The sequence below is a fragment of the Nicotiana tabacum genome, chromosome 10 (genome assembly GCF_000715075.1).
Source record: "Nicotiana tabacum cultivar K326 chromosome 10, ASM71507v2, whole genome shotgun sequence".
NCBI classification, from domain to species: domain Eukaryota; kingdom Viridiplantae; phylum Streptophyta; class Magnoliopsida; order Solanales; family Solanaceae; genus Nicotiana; species Nicotiana tabacum.
The window spans coordinates 163076438-163095907 of record NC_134089.1 but is presented as its reverse complement, the minus strand read 5'-3'; the positions used below and the strand labels follow the sequence as shown (position 1 = coordinate 163095907).

Here is a 19470-nt window from a genome sequence, read left to right as displayed (position 1 = left end):
CTCAATTCTAATTAGTCGTGCTTCTTCTGTCTCGCTCCTTTGTTCTGTCTCGCTCCTTTGTTCTGCTTTCTGAAGGTGTTTTGCCTTCTTCTGTTTTGTTTTTTAAAATTATTTTTATGCATAATTTTTGATAAATTTAATATTTAAATAATTGAGGGCATTTTAGTAAACTTATCAATTACAATACAGTACGATACAATCAAACTAAACAATAAAATATTATTTAACAATAACAAACAATACAATCTATTCAAACATTGTATTTATAAAACGATACAATACAATACATTATAAAACAATGGGGAACAATGATCCAAACAGAGTGTAAGGTGTTGGATGGCCAGGCCTGGTTTTAGCAAAGAGCATGCATTCGCGCGTGTTAATGCTCATTCCATGATCTACCTGTATTGCTGAAACTGAAAAAAAGGAGCCTAGAGTGTCTGGACTTAATCATAAAAAGAAATTCTAGTTGGATTAGCTGACGTTTTTGATTCTTGAATCTGAGGTACTCTACTGGATTAGTAAACAATATGGCACATGTAAACTATTTTCTGGAGCTGTAACTCTTTTCCATAGTTTTGGAAGGTGGAATTTCAAAGTCTTATGTTTGCCTTCGCTTTTGCTTTTGTGGGTGCAGTACAAGGACCTTTAGCGATTCTTCCTATCATCATTCTTCCACGCAAATTAATCTCACGTGGTGTACAATATGCTTTCACTTTTGTGGAAAGGTATTCAGTTGGAGACATCAACGAGTAGTGCAGAGTTTCCATCAATGGTTGCAACCTTAGTTGCTCTGGCCATTGCATCGTGCATGTTCTCATCTTCCTGACAAACAACAGGCAGAACTGCTGCCTCATCTACTCGGCCTATTCGCCCAGGAGAAATTAGAGTTTGATTCAAATTTTAGAACTGAAGCACCCAAATTTAAGTAAGAGTATCTCAAATGTGTGAAAGCAATATGCATGTTGAGGTTGATGAGTTTTAAAGCCAATGGAATGTATGTACAGCTAAAGAAAACCAGTGGATGTAACTCAGAACAGCAGAAGAAACCCAGTATATGGAATTTGAGAGAGTACATGTCTGTCCAGAAAGAGGGGAAAGAGCCATTTCCACGGAACTTTAAACACAATAAACATTTTTGTCATACCATAAAATACAACATAATCAAAGACCTCCATGCAATTTTCCTGGATCTCTGTCGCTCCTGTCTATTGTTTCCAGAATTTGGCTGAAGGCCAGCAGTTTTTTCAGAATTAATTTGCAAGAATGTTCATGTGCGTTGGAACACTGACATACCTTTTTAATCGATCATAAAAGCGAGGCTGCAAGGTGTTGCCTTTGTCACAGCATAATTAAATGAAACATCATAAGAACATACACAACAGAACCTTAAATCACATAGATCTTGTTTCCATGGATGCACAACCTAGTATGGAGCCCGATGCAGGCTTAGACATGGGTCTGGTCTCCCTCCACCTTAAAGGTAAACTCAGTGGATTGCACACTCTAACTGTGCTCAACTTCACAATGTTAAACTTCCCGGTCCCAGTTTCTTCCCATCGCAGCACTCTTCCTCCCAAAACATAAATTTCATTTCTCAGCGCAGCAAATCCATAATCAAAGACCTCTAGAGGCCGTGGATGGTCAGGTAGAATCACGGGAGGTACCAAACCCCTATGATGCCACTCTCCGTCTTCCACTTCCCTAGTTTTGACAGAGCTCCCGCCCCAATCAACAATTGTGCATATATGACCACCATCAAGCACCTGAATTCCCAAATGCATAGCCCTCGAAAATGGCCAAATATCATCAACACTCACCCATGTTTCATCGGATGGATAAAAAACTACAGATGTCTCCTGCTCTAGTAGCCCAACAAGGTCCGTCAGAACATAAAATTTACCCTCGAACGATAGCCCTATGCAATCCATCTGGGGACTTGGCAAGGGTGGTAGGTCTTCCCACCTGCAAAATCTAAAAAGTTAAGAAAAAGAGTACTGCATAAAACATAATTTAACTGCTATTTTAGGATATTGTCAAATGAGATATTAGCCCATTCTTTTGCTTCCCAAAAATAGAAGGATTAAAAGTTAGTAACAGAATGGAACATTTTCTATGATAAATTAACGGGACCACATAAGTTTCTAAAAACTATGACCCCTATGGCAAATGTAGTCAAAGCTTCAAAAATTGATATATATTACCTTGATCTATACTACTTAAAAGAGTTCCCCTGATCTAGCATTTTGGCGCTTTTAGTGTTCCTGTTCACGTATCACCCTTATACTTCCATTAATTTTTTCTCCTTATTTTCTTTTAAACTGGGACGTGTTTTTTATTTCAAAAAAGTGTTCTCTCTCGTATATGCATCTTGAAAGCTTTTTTCTAATAAAGTATATGCTTCTCGAAGCTTAATTAATGTAGCTGGAAAGGAAATAAATAAAAAAATTCTACCATATAAAAACTAAGACCACAAAAGCGGCAAAACTAAATTTCCGTAAATGAAAAAGGAAAGTTACGACCACATAAGCACCCCAATGTGGTATTAAGATATAAAAAGGCTCTTTCATCATAACGGTGATGATGGTAAAGAAGCTAGTCCAAGAGGTTTGAATTCAGATAGGTTGGAACATAGGGAAGAGACTATGCAGACAGGGAAAATGACTAGAGACATCGACAACATAGGCCTGGGATAGATAAAAATAGGAACTAAAATCAGCGTGAATAAGGATAAGGTTGTTCCATCAAATACCTTCCTTTATGAGAAAGCAACTTCAAAATATATCTTATAATGTTTTCACTAGACTAATCACTAATAGGCTTGTAACCCTTAGCGTTCGCTAATCCCTCTTTCTTTCGCGTAATAGCAATAAAAGATGCACATAATACAACACGGTCTCTGTCAACTCTTCCTTGATCGTACTCTTATCATTGTTGGAAGAATGCCAAGGTGAAAGTGAAACCATCAAGTCAGGGGTGTTCGCTTCCTCTTCTCCGATGGCCCTCTCCAACGAATCCCGCCTACCTTCACCTATTTGGTTAAAGTCTAACCCTCTAACTTAAGTCTCCAACTCATTCCCATTGAAAACAAATTTTCATAGCACCCATAATTGCCTCCTTCATGTCCTCCTTACTCTCATCCAATAATTATGTATTATTTCCTATTTCATGACATATGTACACATCAGTTAAACCCAACAAGCTGAACGTTCCCAAAATCTCCTTTTCTTCTTCTTTTCCTACAATTACTATAGATATACTGCATAAAATATCTGATATTTAAGGTTCACTTCAATACCTTCTTCCGCACAGCAGTAAGAAAACGTATGGTCGTACATGGGTTTTTTAGTTAGTATCTTATGACCGATCATATATATTTTTTTAAAAAGACATGAATTCGCATGAATACTTCCACTGGTTAACTTTTTTTCACTGAGACTATAAATAGTCAGCCTCTAGCTGATAAGCTGCTAGTTCAAATTAAGGTGTTATGTGCAGAGAATTGTAACCAGAAAACAAGTGACCTGCAAAGGATAAAAAAATATTAACTTCAACAGAAGAGTGAGCGGTACTTGATCAAAGTGAAAATAAAAAATATGGCGAAACGGAAGTTGAAACAAAAAACTAAGTTAGCAAGAAATACAGAAAGAAGTAAAGAAGTTAAATACAGTCTGGTTTACAAATCATTTTCTGCATACTTTCAATTTCTTCCTCTATATTAGTTATACCCAGCCCCTAAAACAATTTGACAATCTCGACAACAATTGGGTAACTTGTGGACCAAATAGTAGCATGATAAACTATTTAAATATTGTCAATTTCACGGATACTTTGCAACTTCAATGGTCCAGGTTTTACCCTTATCTAAGCTTAGTTCAGTATTCAAAAAGCCATATTTCCTTATACACTTAAAATATGTAAGGGAATGCTTGATCTAGTTAAATAAATATTGAAGCAAAAGCAAATCAAATATACCAAAGTTTCTAATACATACTTGTCTGTCAGAGGATTATAAACTTCAACAAAAGCAAGCCCTCCTCTCGATGATGTGTCACGCCCTCCAGCTACATAAACCTTACCGGAGACAACACTGCAGGCGAAGTGAGAACGTGGTGTTTTCATACTTGCGACTCTTCTCCACTCTTTTCTGAAAGGATCAAACTGGAAAACTTCATTTGTTGTCAGGGCTTTTTGACGGGAAAACACTTGATCGCTTGGTTCATATGAGCCGCCAATCAGAAGAAACTTATTTGAGACACAAGCACATGAGAAACCAAGGTGCTTCTGGTCAGGGTGGCTTGTGGTTACCCTGGGCAGAGGGTGCCACCTATCAGCTTCAGGATCATAAGCAATCCACTGATTCTCAGATCCTTCGGTCAGAACAAACAACCAGTTTCCGCACCATCCTTCTCTAGCTTTGTAATTGGAATATTCTGCACTGTGGAACAGCTTCCTCCATCCTCTACATACAGTTTCGAGAATACCATGATATCCATGTGATATCATCGCCAGACATCTCAATGCCAAATCATCTGGTAATCCAGGTATTATCGGTTGATGAGTTGTCTCCCTACAGAAAAATTACCTCAGAAATGAATCAGAGTATGAAATAGAGATGAAAGAAATAGCATGCAGAGGTCAGGATTTGAAACACAACATTGGAGCATGAGATGTACAGTGCTTTTGAGCACATATGACTAAAGACTTCCTTAGCATTTAAGATGACTTGCACAAGAAAGTCTACAAGTTGAAAGAGTCAGTTTTGGGCTTAGAGAAGTTGTAACGAGGGGCACAATAGAGGAAAAAGGGTGGCAATAAAGTACTACAATCCAAAGTACTACAGGCAGGGAAATTTTTCTTAATTGAAATAAAGGAAGGAAAAAACAAAAAGCGATGAAAACACACACCAAAAAGAACAGATATGAATAGATGGGTTATAGCAAAAACGAGCTCCATGATTTGAGCTACCTCATGCCAACAATCTATCTCGAAGAAGCAACTGTTGATTTTTGAAATATACAATCATTGAATTTCATTAGACTTTTGATGAAGTATTTCATTAGACTTGAAATATAGAAGATTTACAGCAAACTTACTGAAAATCTGTGACTCATGAAACATGAGAAAACTTGGGTTAACTATCCAAGCTTCCCATGACAATACATTAGATAAATCAGATTAAGCTTACTACCAGTTAAAGATCCATCAATAACTTTATTCATTCTCAAAAACAAAAAATCATATTTCCAATTTAAGAAAAACTACTGGAAGAAGACTCTTGACAGAAAAAGAACTGAACTGTTTCCAAGTTTTTAGTAAGCATCCAGGTAGATTTCCTCCATATTAGAGGCCACATTGGACTGCATCTCGACAGAAGAGCCACATTCTGCAGCCCATTTTGTACTAATTTATCACCAATCACTCTGTAATTCAGAGGCGGAGCCAATATTTCAACTTTATGGGTTCTGGAATTTAGCACGATGATTTCAAGGGGTAATAACTGAGTTCTAAATTTAATATTTAATTTATTAACACAAATACACTGTTTGAGCAAAAGTCATTGGGTTTGACCGAACATGTTATAGAGCTTCTAGCTCCGCCCCTGATATGTATCTGTATTCACTGTTCACGTGACCAATTAAACTACATGGATTTATGTTACGGACACGGACAGTGTCAATTTTTTTTTATACAATCAGTGAATCTCACCTCTAAAGCATGTTAGTTACCATTTTTATCAGATTCTCAATTAATGCTCCTCAAACGATTTACCTGTAATTATTCCAATAGCTTCTACTGTTCGACAAAAACATAAATTTGAAGCAAATCTCAGTTAATGTACCTCAATGTAATTAAAGAGCTATAAACAACACCACACTTTCCTTATAAGAGGGAATCTAAAACTTAAAGTCAGATAATGAAGCACTCAATTTTCATTATCAAGCACCAAGAAAACACCATAACATAAAAACCCACAACATAAATGATAATCTAGTGGTGGCAAAATAATTAAAAGAAAACATGTAACCACCCATATCATCCACCAAAATATGGGTTGGATAATAAACTTTTTTAAAATCGGGCCAAATATGGATAAGAACCATATTATCCATTTAGAAAATGGATAACCAATGGATAACTAATGTGTTTAACTTCCACATTTGCAAAGCCTCAAATTGGGGGCTCCTCAATTTGAGAGACTAGAAATTGTCCGAAAAGTAATCATATTCGAGAAGTTATGGATAATATAGTTACCCATATTATCCGCCGGTTAACCCGTTTTTTATCTGTTTTAAATATGAGTCGGGTCGGCTTTTGACCAGTCCCATATCCGACCCAACCCGCCGTTTGCCACCCCTATGATAATCCATCAATCAAATGAATTTCAGATATCTCTTTCTTTCTTTGACCCAATAAGTGTAAACCCGTTTTAATAATATTCGCAAGACTATCCTTTAAAATAAAAATAAAATAAAGACCAATACTAAGGGAAAAGTCAGAGCTGAAAAACAAATACAAAGTGATGAAATGGAGATTTTCTTACATTAATGAGGTCATTGGCTAAGAGCTCATAATTTCCGAAGAAATGATTAGTCAAATGATGGACAGAGCAAATGAAACTAGAAATGGGTCAAGAAATCCAGCTGGTTTAAAGGATTTTTGATGTAATTAGTGTTGTTTCTGGATGCTGCATCCAATTTCAATTTCATACACATAACACACTACAACGAGAAGAATGAGACTGATTTTCTGGTGGTTATTATAGAAAGAGGGCTTATATTTTGTTTGGGTTTATCCATGTATTATTCTGAGACAATTTCCGACAATTTAAGACTAAAGGAAAAAGAAAAGTTTAATACACAAAATAGCACCTCAACTTGTACCGTTTTGTAAAGCCGACCCTCTAACTTTTAGTTTTGTTTCTATTAAATCTTGTGAGTTTTTTTTGCCCTCACGTACGTGAATATAATATTCGCAACAAATAACGTTAAGATATACTCTCATTAATCTTTAACACGTCATTTAAAAAAATCTCACATTACATGCATTAGATCACTCATCTCCAATGCTTTTTTCTACCCAACTCACAATTGTTACTATACTCCATAGATTACCGTGCAAATTCAGCCTCCTTTTAGTTTATAGTATTTATCGAAGTTTTAGTTATTTCATTAGTTTTTCTTCTCTCTCAATGTCTCATAATTACAAGTAAAGAGACCTTCAGATTGGATTTTTTGCCTAGAATTTAACCTTAATCTGCAATACATACAACTTTACTTTCATAAATATTCTCTCTCAACCCAATTTTTTTTTCTTGATCTTAATCGCCATAAGTTATGTAGTTGAAGGTCCAAGTTAAAAGTAATGTTGATTAATAGAAAAATTATGCTTTTAATCGATTTAGACCACTACACAACCTCCAAAATGCTAATGAAAAGACTAAAAAAAAATTCTAGATGTTCAGTGAGTACCCTTTTTTTTTAATCGTCTTTTTAATGTTACTCATTGTTATAATTAAGCAAAATAAGTTTTGGTGAATTTGATAAATCATCTATTTTTTAATTTTTTTCACATGTTGTGTCTGTTGTAAAATAAATTTTTTTGTAAAAATACGGGATTAGATATAAAGCGAGAAATTTTGATGAACTTCAAGTGCGAGTGCAAAAGAGTTAATTTCATGAAATCACTATTTTTTTCTAGTGACCTTTCATGACAAATAGACAAAGAGTAACTTTGTGGTTACAAGAAGTAGTTTAGTGAATTTTAGTTGAATGACTTGATCGTAGTAAAAAAAAAAAAAAATTTAATAAATTTGGTGCAATAAATTAAAGTTAAGGGTGCAAAGTATCAAACATGTAGAAAGAGTAGGGGTGAAAACGCTCTCTGTCCGCAAAATGTAAAACACTCGTAAACTAGAGCAACTGAGAGCAACCACAGTACCCGCCGACGAGCCAGAAGAAGATGCTATCATTCTATTACCACACTCGTCGGCGTTCTCTTCTCACTTTGCTCCGGCGCCGTCACCTTTCTTCTTCTTATTTTTCTACTTCGTCCAAAGTTCCTCTTCTTTGGAAATCTGAAATCACTGATTCTTCCGAATCAATCACCACCGTCCAATTATATTCCTGGGGCCGTGGTGCTTCCGGCCAATTAGGTGGCGGTATTGAAGAAATACGAATTTACCCTTCTCCCGTTGCCTCATTTTCACTGCCTCCCACTTTTCGTTTATCTTCTCCTATTCCTGGTCGTCTTCCTTCATCTAATAATTTGGGAAATGCTGACGTGGAAATAGGAATTTCGTGTGGGCTTTTTCATTCAGCTTTATTAGTTGATGGGAATTTATGGATTTGGGGTAAAGGTGATGGAGGTCGTCTTGGGTTTGGTCATGAGAATCCTGTTTTTGTTCCTACTTTGAATACTAATTTAGAGTCGGTGAAAAGTGTTGCTCTTGGTGGGCTTCATTCTGTTGCTCTTAACTCTCTTGGCCAGGTCTTCACTTGGTCAGTACCAATTCCAACTATGGTTAACTAATGTGCATTTTCACCTCATTTATTACTTAACCATTGTGAAATACAGTAGTTTGGTGTAAACGCCGCGTATTAAAGGTTGAAACAATTTTTTTTGCTTCTAAATAGTAGTGCCTTTACTTAGTTTTGCTTGATAACTATAAATGAATGTGGAGAAAGGTAGAATTTTGATGCTTAACCGAAAAATCTATTTCTAGTCTCTTAACTGAAAAAAATGTGGAGAACAGTTGCTTGTTATTAGAACTCTGAGTTTATAAGATGAATAAGCACATACAATGGCTGCACAAGCAAAAATGTAAACTTTCTTGATCAGCATTCGATTGTGTATTATAGTTTTTCGTAAGCTGGTAAGGCAATAAGATTTTCCTTGTGTAGTTGTATAGTAATCTCTTTGTAGTGTGGTTTCACTTAGTTTTGCGAGGTAAGTATGAATAAATGTGGAAGTACTGAAGTTTGAGATAATCTGTTTGCTGAACGAAAATGTTCCTGTCCGGTATATATTATCTTTGTTATGACAGCTGTTGCCTATTATTGTTATGGTAAACTTAAGATGAAGGAACAGATAGAATAGCTGCATAAAAAATACAAATCAACGACAGAGTCATGCATTTTTCCATTGAAGAGTTTGCCATAGACAATTCTAATTCCTTTAAGTGGAAAGAGAATTAGAGAAATGAAATTTAATAGTTGATGGTGAAGATTTTGAATTAACTGATAAAACCAGATTCAGTAGTTTTGTTCATTATAACTTGATTCTTTTATGGAAAAATGAAGTTTTCAGGGGTTACGGTGGTTTTGGTGCTCTTGGTCATACAGTTTATCATAGAGAGCTGGTTCCTAAATTAGTTGAGGGCTCTTGGGATACAGAAATATGCCACGTTGCAACCAGTGGGACACATACAGCTGCTATAACAAAGTCAGGTAGGAAATTTCAAACATTTTCAGGCTTCACATTTCACCGTGTAGAGAGAAAGTGGGCTATCTGCCTTTCTTATAGTTATGTTTTTTGGATTGTTTGATTTAGTTTTTTTACTTCTATCAGCCGATTCATCATAAGTAGTTATAATTGGATTACTGATTTGGCAATAAAGTCACTTCTTTCATTTTGAACTCCACTTTACTCCATAAATCTAGTCATTCAGATGCTAGTTAAAAAAGTTCCTAATTGCAAACAATTCTTCAGAAGGAAAATGTGCCCAGAAATGTGGTGGTAGGAAATTGGAATATTTATCATTCATCCATAATAGAGAAATAAATTTCTTTCTGATAACCTAGATATTCGCTTCCCAACATGAAATTCGGTTGTAAGGTACTTACCGTTCTAATTATTGCCTTTTCTTTTACTCTATTAAATTTAGATGTGATGTAGAACTTAGTGTTTATTCTTTTCCTTTAACTCAGAGTTTAAATTTTTAGCTGTTATCATTAGGTGAGCTTTATACTTGGGGCCGAGATGAAGGGGATGGTCGATTAGGCCTTGGTCCAGGTCGAGGCCCAAATGAAGCAGGTGGTCTTAGCATCCCTTCAAAGGTAAAAGCACTTCCTGTGAGCGCAGTTGCTGTTTCATGTGGTGGGTTTTTCACAATGGCACTTTCTGAAGAGGGAGAGCTTTGGAATTGGGGAGGTAAGATACTATCGCATTTTTGAGAATGTTCTGTTATAATGCTTTTGAGGGAGGTCAATTTATTGAAAGTGTTTTCCGGGCTACACCATTATTTATTTATTTTTGATTTGCACCGGGTGTCCGAGTCTCTTCGAGCCCCGACTATTCCCGGGGGTGCACAGGCCCTCGGCAAGGAGTTTCCCGCAAGTGCACCACGGTTAATTCAGGTTTTACCCAGTCCGATGGCCCTCAGAAATTGTTTGCACCCAGTGGGTTTCGAACTTGAGATCGGGCTACACCATTATTTATCTTTGATCTTTATCAAAAAGATAAAAAGGAAGGTTGCGTGCTGTCTTTCTTTTATCATACTCGAGTACTGGAGCGTAAAGATGACTTCACTGTGAAGGCAAAATATGGCTTTGGTGTTGTCTTGATTTCTTTATTGAAAATTAAGTGATATATTAGTCTTAATCCAAATGCCTTGCATGTGTTCCAATCATATTAGATAGCAAAAAACTTCTCTTATATTACCGCTATATATTGTGTTTGTACTTTTTAGCTACTATATGTTCAATCAAAATGGTAAGCGAAGAGACTTAGGAAAGCATAGGCATACCCATTAACTAAGGAAATTTGCACTTTAATGTGAACCTATTTCCTTTTTAGTCCGTGCCAAAAAAATGACCCTTTACCATTTGTTGATAAAGAGGTAACTTCTTTTATCTTATACTCCACCTATTTCATTTATGTGAACCTATTTCCTTTTTAGTCCGTGCCAAAAAAAAAAACATTTCCATATTTGGAAATAGTTTACTTTTATGCAATGATTTACGGCCACACAAAATATATGTGCCTCATTTTACACCACAAGTTCAAAAGTATTCTCTTTTTTCTTAAACTGCGTGCCAAGTCAAATATGTTTACATAAATTGAAACGGAGGAGTATTACATTTTGCTTACTATATGTGCTCCATTAATAACTTCAAATGCTCGTCACGCCTGAAATAGGGAACAAATATACAAGCTACCCTTTTCAACAATCACTTGAAAAGTAGAAGACATTCTTTGTACCAAATAAGAGTTATTACATTCGTATCTGTTGCTCTTAACTCCAACAAGTTCAATGCCCCAAAAATCACATCCATAATAATGAACCAGACCTAGAAACAAACTTGATGATGTATCAAGTCTTGTACTGTGAGATCTATGATTAGAGTTTGACTTTGTCTGGAATACGCCTGGAGATTCCAGTTTGGTATAGGTTCTCTACTTTTTGGGTATATTTTGAACATTTTATTGCCTATTATGTAATCTCTCTTCTCTGAATAACAGCAATAACATTTCTGGTGATTTCTTTTCTCAGCCAACTCGAACTATGAGCTCGGAAGAGGTGACAAATTAGGTGGTTGGAAACCACAACCAGTTTCAAGCCTTAAAGGTGTTCGTATTATTCAGATAGCTAGTGGGGGATATCATTCTCTAGCTTTGACTGGTAACATACAATGAAACTAGTATATCTCACATGCATATTTGTATCTGAACTACTTATGTTAGAAAGTATCCTTTACTCTCAGACAAGGGAGAAGTGCTTTCATGGGGTCATGGAGGCCATGGTCAACTAGGTAATTCTTCTCTTCACAACCAGAAAGTTCCTATCCCAGTTGAGGCTTTGACCCACGAGAAAGTCATCTATATAGCTTGTGGAGGTTCATCGTCGGCAGCTATAACTGGTAAACATGTCACACTTGCTCTTATCCAATTGTTACCACTTCCCATCCCTGCTTTAGAGACCTGTTGGTCAATGAGCGATGTTCATTTTTCTTGCATATTTAGCTTATTGTACAAAGGATGTAATGTTGGTGACTAATGATTAATTTTATTGGTGATAGATGGCGGGAAGCTGTACATGTGGGGCAATGCACAAGATTGTCAACTGGGGCTTCCCGGACTGCCAGAGAAACAGTTATCTCCTATTGAAGTCAAGTTTCTCATGGAGGATGATGGACTTGGGAGCCATAACGTGCTTTCAGTAGCCATTGGTGCTTCTCATGCTATGTGCCTGGTCTCCAGGTCAGGTCACTGAAAGGTTGAAAAGATTCACTTTGGTTCAAGCAATTTTATAAGGACTCAATAGAGATAGAGCAGTTATCTGCAACATTTTATTTGGTAAAATACCAGGAAAAATTTAGAGTTATAGGCCTTCGGGGAAGCTGATTGTTCCGGGATCTTTACTTTTACCTGTCAAGAGATCTCCGCAGTTTTGTGCGTTTTCTTGCCTAGTACTCCGAAATAAATGTTGAGTTGCTTGTTAGTCGCCAAAGCAGCAACAAGGATTAGCACATTCTACGTGTACACATAGGTTTATGACAAAGCAGCTTTTGAGCTCTGAATGTTGTAACATGTAAAGAAATAGCCAGACTCTTCCTAGGAAATGTTTTGCATCCTCTTGATTAGCTCTCTTGAAAATCAGTTTTTCTTGACATGTTGATGCTTGGTTTGTTCGTGGTGAGCCTGAGAGACCGAGAATACCTATTAAGGCTTTATCATTTGTTTGTACTAATGCTATTTGTTTTGCAGAAACCCATTTTTGATGATCGACTCACTCTTGGTTCCTAATATCTTCATGATATCTCATGTTGACTCGTACGATGTAATACACAGAAATTTTCTACTAGCCTTACAAAAGCTGTGTAAGCTTAGTATTTAAGCAGAGAATGGTAGAAGGATGCTTAATATTCATTGAGTTTCGTTTTGCGGGTCATACTCAGGAACTTTTCGGTTATAAAAAACAATTACTAAAAAAAAATATATATTGGGTGCAAGAGGACATGGAAATTACTGTTGGCAAAAGCTTTGAGAGTTGATGCATGAATAATATGGGTATTCACGAGTGGTGTATTCCAAGTTTGGTCCCTCTGAAATAATACAACACTGCAAAACTGCAAGTATACCATTATCATAACTTAATGTTCCTTTTTGACTGGATCCACGCTTTTGGAAAAATTGCCCCTACACGAACTCTCCGTGCTTCTATAAATGATGATGCTACATTATTTCCTTTGCTTTACTCCCTCTTTATTATTCTTTTATAACAATAAAATAGTAGTTGTGTTAAAAGAGCTTTGTATTGTGGTGCCCGGTCTAACTTGTACATAAGAGTGAGGACTAAACAACCTACAAGTAATTTGACTTGTCAAATCTTGTACTTTATTAATTTTATTTAGAACAAGATAGGTCTTGTAACAGGGTGGTAGTAGAGTCACTCTTTGTCTCGTTTCAGACCAATGCCATAGACGAGTCAATGGTCAGATGGTAGTACGAGCGGTACTCATTCAAGCTATCGAGGATCAGGGGCGGATTTAGAGGGGCGCCGAAAAATTACACTGTATATATAAGGTAAAATCTGGTTTTTACCTCTGTATATTAAGTTTTGAACCTCCTTGACACAAATTAAAAGTGTAGTTTAGTGGTCAAGGAGGTTCAAAATTTTCATAAGATCATAGGTTCAATTCCCACCAACTATAATTTTTTTTTTAACCCCTTCGTGGAGATTCTACCTCCGCCACGTCCATATAACAACCTATTCTTTTAAAATGCAAAAGTAAGCCAATTGTTTGACCAACTCGGATCCCACAATGACTAAAAAAAGACTATTAAAGTAACATTATGCTCTAGTTTTTGCCGCCCAAAAGGATTAAAAAAGTTTTAAACTTAACGTGAAGTTGTCTGTTCTTGTTAAATAGGCCAAAAATATCACTAGTTCTCACAGTGATTAAAAGTTTAAAAATCACGAGTTCTTATTTATATGCTAAAATTGATAAAGAAAGTCTTATCAAATTTCACAAAGTTGGTGGATCATTGTGTAAAACTTTTACTACTACTGCATAAGTGAGAGTCTAGGCATAAAACCTCGCCTACCTACTACTTTGATGCAAATATTAGTTAATATTTTTACGGCTCGAATTCATAGCTTATAAATCACCCGAAAATAATTTTACCATTATTTCAAACCTCTCCTTCGCAGTCTAATACTACATAAACAAAGTCAAAATTTGCTCAAGTCAAGAAGATTACAATTGTTCAAACTAGTAACTATAGCCTAAAATAAGAGACTAATTTGAACAGAAGCCAAAAACAAAAACAGTAAAACTGAACCAATCAAAATATGTATAACGTACTCCTATAATATGTATCATGTGCTATATGCTGACAACAATTGAATATTTATCTTCTAAATCACAAATGGACGAAACTCAAATTTTTAACTTATGCCATGGAAGTATTAAAAGCGGAACACTGATTTGCCGGTCTTGAAACCTCTTCGCCGGCGCTAGCAGGACACGCCATGAACTCCACCGGCAGCGGCGGCACCATGCAATTGTACGACAAACACAATGCTACTGAATCCGGCAATAATAATCCCGATTCCACCGGAAATCCAGAAATATAATTATGTTGCAAATACAGAGTTTTTGTATTTCCATTGAAAACACTCTCCACGTACTCTTTTGGAACTTCTCCGGTGAACCGGTTGTTGTTAAGGAACAGAGTTTCTACTCCGGCGAGAATACCAGTGAGTTTCCCGGTTAACAAGTTATGACTCAGATCCACGGTGGATCCAGAGCCGTAGACGACGGCGGTTGACGGTGATAGGGGTGGTTGTGGGACCCCTCCAGTCAAATAGTTCCGTTGGAGGAACATTGATGACAAGGTGGAACGGAAAAGAGATGAAGGGATGGGCCCACTGAAATGGTTCATGCTTAAGTCGAGGTACACTAACTCTGAGAGTGATTCGAGTACATTGAGTGGTCCCCACAACCGATTTCCTGATACCGACAGATAACGGAGCGTTAACGGCATACTTTTTTTCAACATTCCCGAGAACTGGTTGTTACTCAAATCCAAATGGAGTAATTCCGCCGGCAATAACCGAGGAATCTCGCCGTTGAGTTTGTTGGACCCGATAATCAATACCTTCAGCTCAGTTAACCCGGATATCGAACCCGGGATTGTTCCAGTGAGTTGATTGTGACTCAAATCTAGAGTATGAAGATTCGGGAGCGTGAAAATGGAAGTCGGAATGGAGCCAGTTAGGCGATTGTTAGTGAGAGAAACGACACTGAGGTTTTTTAGGGTTCCGATTTGAGAAGGAATAGGTCCGGTGACAATGCCGGCGCAAAGAATAAGCTGAGTTAACTCGGAGAGATTAGCAATAGAAGGAGATAACGTACCGGCTAAGCCGGGGGAATCAGAAAGGCCAGAGCCAAGAGTAAGAGAAGTGACCCGTCTAGGAAAGAAGGAATTGGTAGAGCAAGAAATTCCAGCAAAAGTGGAACATGGGTCTGAAACAGTGAAATTCCAGCTAGTGAAAAATGCATTTGGAGAAGAAGGATTTATGTCGGTAAGGCTGTTTTTAATATCACGTAAAGCAGAGAAATCAATAGGATTGAGTCCTTGTGCTTGTTGTATAGTTGATAGAAGGACAAAAAGAAGCAACAAAAGGAACAACTTCATCACCATTTTGTTTCTTGTTTTTACTTCTTTTGGTAGCTTTCTGTTGTAGCTTTTTGAGTAACTGAAAATGGAAAACAGGGAGGTCAAATAGGAAGAAGAAAGGAGGAAAAAAGTAGTGTTGATTTTACAAAGGAAAAATGGTAGCTGAGTTGTCAGATTCCTTAGTCACACTCACTCTTATTTGTGCTCATGTGCACGCTATGGGGATAATGAAAAAGAAATATGAGGTCCCAGAATGTAGTGGGATATTTCTCCGGCAAAGGAGAGAGAGAGAGAGAGGTACTGAAATTGGTGTAAATGAGGATGGAGTAATTTTAGAAAGACAAAGAAAAGTAAATGAGAAAGAGCTGTGGAAATTATTATGGCCGGGGCCAACGGTAAAATCGGTTAGCGAATACTATTAGGTGTGGTTTTGCGGGGGCGTATAAGAATAATGCTAAATAAAATGCATTAGTAATACAAGTATTAGTTACACAGAGATTATTTCTTATGCATTGTTTGGTATGGTGTATTAAAAATTAAAATGCATTGCATAATTTTTAAGAAATTTAATTGTTTACAAAAAATGCCCTCCATATTCTTTAACTTAAAGAACTTTAAGGATAATTTTATCTTTAACCATGTTAATGCATGCATTAATAGCCTTTATATAGTTAATGCCATGATTTTCTATGCATTAGCTATATATAGGATAATACCAAATAGAGTTTATAACTAATGCTTGTATTAGTTATACATACATTGAAAAAGTGTACCAAACAAAATATTACTAATACACAAAGCTAATGCATATATTATTTTCTCTAACACACTCTACCAAACGACCTCTTTGGGGTAGTTTGGTTGGAGGTATAAAAATAGTGATGCATAGGGTGGACGAAGAATGTTGATATTAGTAATGATGTAATTAATTATGTTGAGATTATTTCGTACTTCACTATTTGGTTTGATGTATTAAAATATTGTATAATTTTTTAAAAAATTATTTATTTACAAAAATACCATCCAAATTCTTTAAGTTGTGCACTATTTTTCTTGCTAACAGTTGTATCACCCTCCAAAATATGAATTACTTGCACAAGGAAAGCAAATGATCTGCTGTTATGGAAGAAGATTCGTATATAGAAGTCAATAGTAGGCCATCAAAAAAATTGATTCTCTAAATAATTGAATAAAATAATTTTAATTAATGTTATCTTTATCAATTACTTCCTTCGTTCACTTTTATTTGGCATATTTTGACTATTTACGCCCCTTAAGAAATAATAAATGAAGTGCATAATTTACCATGATACCCATATTAATTGATGCATATTTTAATAGATTTGAGAAAATGATTTGAAATGAGTAATAAATATTGTGGGTATAACATGAAAAAAAATTATTTCTCTTGATAAGCGTAACAATTAAAAATGAAAATATATTTTTAGTATACATGTCAAGTAAAAGTGAACGGAGGGAGTACGATTTAACATTTTCTTATAAGTGATGTGCTGAAGAAGAATGCATCTTCACCATATTTCTTTCATGTCATCTGTTATGGACGGTATTTGAGTTTTGAAGGATTTGAGCGGCAATTATGTCTTTAATCATGTTTATGCAAGTATTAAAAACCCTTGCATTGCTAATACAATGGTTTGCTATATATTAGTTATACAATAGGATAATACCAAATAAAAAAAAATATACCAAACAAGGGATTAGTAATGCACAAAGCTAATACTTACATTGTTTTTTCTAATAGCTCCTACCAAATGACCCCTTAGTAAAACTGCCTAGGGGTGTAGTGAGATGGTTAATTCGATAAACTTAATTTATGAGTATTCTCGGATTTGAGCCTTTAGAATGAAGAATTTCTTGATAGACTTGCTCTACTCCCCTCGGTGGGTCTACTAAGTACGTAGGGGCAAAGGTAGAAATCCGAATACGGATTCGACTGAACCGAATAATTTTTACTTAAACAATATATTTGTGTTAAAAAATTCTTAAATATGTATGTGTGTATATATATACACACACAAAATCAATTATTAATACTTGAAATTGTCACTCTAAAATTCAGAATTCATAAAGTTCCTACTCTATTAACATGAATTCCAATTAGTTTGGAATAGTGAATTGGAATATCACATGATAGTTAACCAAAAAAGCTACTACTAGTAAAAAGAACAATAAGTCCTAGGAAGTAAAAGTTAGTTAGCAGAACTAGGAATGTAATGTGGACAGTTGGAGCACTTGAATTGAATAGGGTCAAGATTCAAGACATGTTTTTAAGATCCCAACCCCAACCAATTAGTATGTGGAGTCGATGTCACAGCCAGTGGTTACTCATCTGGAGAGTGGACCACTTAAATTATGTATTGTATAGTACTAACATAAAAGCAGAGAGATTCATTCTCAGTCTGCTATACAACATATCCGTGAACCAATGGTTAGTACATTTAGATAGAATTAGGATCAAGTTAACACTAAGATATACTTTACAACAACAACAACCCAGGAAAATCCCAAAAGTGGGGTCTGGGGAGGATAGTATGTACGCAGACCTTACCCCTACCCAAAGGGGTAGAGAGACTATTTCCGAAAGACCCTCGGCTCAAGATAATAAGAAAAACAAGAAAAACAAAAGGGGAGAATATTAGTTTCACCATAGAGATCATAAGAAAAATAGGAACCTAAAATGCATAAGAAAAATACAAGGCAGAAATGATGGCTAGTAAATAGATTTAGCACCGAAAAGAGGAAATATTAAGACACGATAATGCCCCTAGTAATTTTCGATTAAAACCTTACCAGACTAGGCTCACAATGGAACAAAGTAACGCAAGACTCAACTAGCTCCTAGCCTACAACTGTAATACTCGACCTCCACAAATTTCTATCAAGTGTCATGTCCTCGGAAATCTGAAGTCTCGCCATATCCTGCCTGATCACTTCTCCTCAATACTTCTTAGGCATTTGCGAGGAAAGAAAGTATGAGAATAACAATGGAGGGAAAAGGAACATATTTGTCTTATATTATTTGATAGTCATTCGTTATACTTTTATTCCATTCATACCTTTGCCGTTAGCAAAAAATAATATTCGTTTTTATATTATCTGATATTGCTTAATTTTGTTATTTGTTATACTTTTAATTTATTCATACCCTTGCCGTTAGCAAAATTATTTTTTTTTCATTAGCAGAGCTTTGAACGTAAAGTGAGTAAAGTTCACGTGTCTAAATTCTTCGAGAAAAAAATTCGAATTTATCTCTCAACTTTTGACTATAGTTTAAAATTACTTTGAGTTGGAGTTCTAACTCCATGAAACAAATGGTTTGTTGTTTGTATATCTCAATAGTAAATCTACCAATATGAGTAATTTTTAATTTAAGCTTTTCAATTATAATTTCCTTTTAAAGCCAATAAGATCTAGTTATTTCTCTTCTTACTTAATTTTTAATTTTTATATTTAATGACGTATGTTAATTGCAAATAAAATCTATTTTCAACAAAAGACAACAACAGAAAACTAGACCCTGAACCAGGCAATCTTTAGTTTCATGATAGTGGTTATGTTTTTATTACAAGGTTGAAACGTGACTATTTATGAATTTTAATCCATTCGATCAAGAAGAATTAACCTAAATAAACGCTCCTTCCAACTACTTAAAAATTAAAAGTTATTGGTGGATGCATAATATTTGTGTAATCCATAAATAATATGTATATAATTGTATATAGCCAGTGTATAAGTTATATATATCAGCTATAAAAATTAAACAATGAAGTAAACTGGGTACTTGTGTAAATATCCCTTCGATCAACGACTAGGCCATTTAGG

The 19470-nt window shown here is 35.7% G+C and overlaps 3 protein-coding genes across 4 annotated transcripts; 1 reads left to right on the top strand and 2 right to left on the bottom strand.

Moving 5' to 3' along the window:
* Positions 1–1030: 1030 nt before the first annotated feature.
* On the bottom strand, positions 1031–6825 carry LOC107770389 (F-box/kelch-repeat protein At1g16250). The gene is made up of 3 exons (XM_016589692.2): positions 6545–6825; positions 3995–4570; positions 1031–1965 (listed from the first exon to the last, which is right to left on the bottom strand). The coding sequence occupies exons 1-3, from the start codon at positions 6556–6558 to the stop codon at positions 1395–1397; spliced, it is 1161 nt and encodes a 386-aa protein (XP_016445178.2). The 5' UTR covers positions 6559–6825; the 3' UTR covers positions 1031–1394.
* Positions 6826–7806: 981 nt separating this feature from the next.
* On the top strand, positions 7807–12613 carry LOC107770388 (RCC1 domain-containing protein RUG3, mitochondrial-like). 2 transcript variants are annotated; one of them, XM_016589691.2, is made up of 6 exons: positions 7807–8501; positions 9310–9449; positions 9958–10152; positions 11495–11623; positions 11706–11861; positions 12021–12613. In XM_016589691.2, the coding sequence occupies exons 1-6, from the start codon at positions 7963–7965 to the stop codon at positions 12212–12214; spliced, it is 1353 nt and encodes a 450-aa protein (XP_016445177.1). In that variant the 5' UTR covers positions 7807–7962; the 3' UTR covers positions 12215–12613. The 2 variants fall into 2 exon arrangements, with proteins under 2 accessions (XP_016445177.1, XP_075079588.1); XM_075223487.1 differs by lacking the exon at positions 7807–8501 and adding an exon at positions 8508–8823 and having other exon boundaries at positions 9303–9449.
* Positions 12614–14160: 1547 nt separating this feature from the next.
* On the bottom strand, positions 14161–15978 carry LOC107770387 (uncharacterized). Its single transcript, XM_016589690.2, has one exon. The coding sequence runs from the start codon at positions 15649–15651 to the stop codon at positions 14398–14400; it is 1254 nt and encodes a 417-aa protein (XP_016445176.1). The 5' UTR covers positions 15652–15978; the 3' UTR covers positions 14161–14397.
* Positions 15979–19470: the final 3492 nt, after the last annotated feature.

Excerpts from the sequence above, each read along its gene's own strand:
- LOC107770387 (XM_016589690.2), bottom strand. The coding sequence starts at position 15,651 with ATGGTGATGAAGTTGTTCCTTTTGTTGCTTCTTTTTGTCCTTCTATCA.
- LOC107770388 (XM_016589691.2), top strand. The coding sequence starts at position 7,963 with ATGCTATCATTCTATTACCACACTCGTCGGCGTTCTCTTCTCACTTTG. Across the intron at positions 8,502-9,309 it reads CTTGGCCAGGTCTTCACTTG|GGGTTACGGTGGTTTTGGTG; the intron begins GTCAGTACCAAT and ends TGAAGTTTTCAG. Across the intron at positions 11,862-12,020 it reads ATCGTCGGCAGCTATAACTG|ATGGCGGGAAGCTGTACATG; the intron begins GTAAACATGTCA and ends TATTGGTGATAG.
- LOC107770389 (XM_016589692.2), bottom strand. Across the intron at positions 1,966-3,994 it reads TATAATCCTCTGACAGACAA|GTGGGAAGACCTACCACCCT; the intron begins GTATGTATTAGA and ends TAGATTTTGCAG.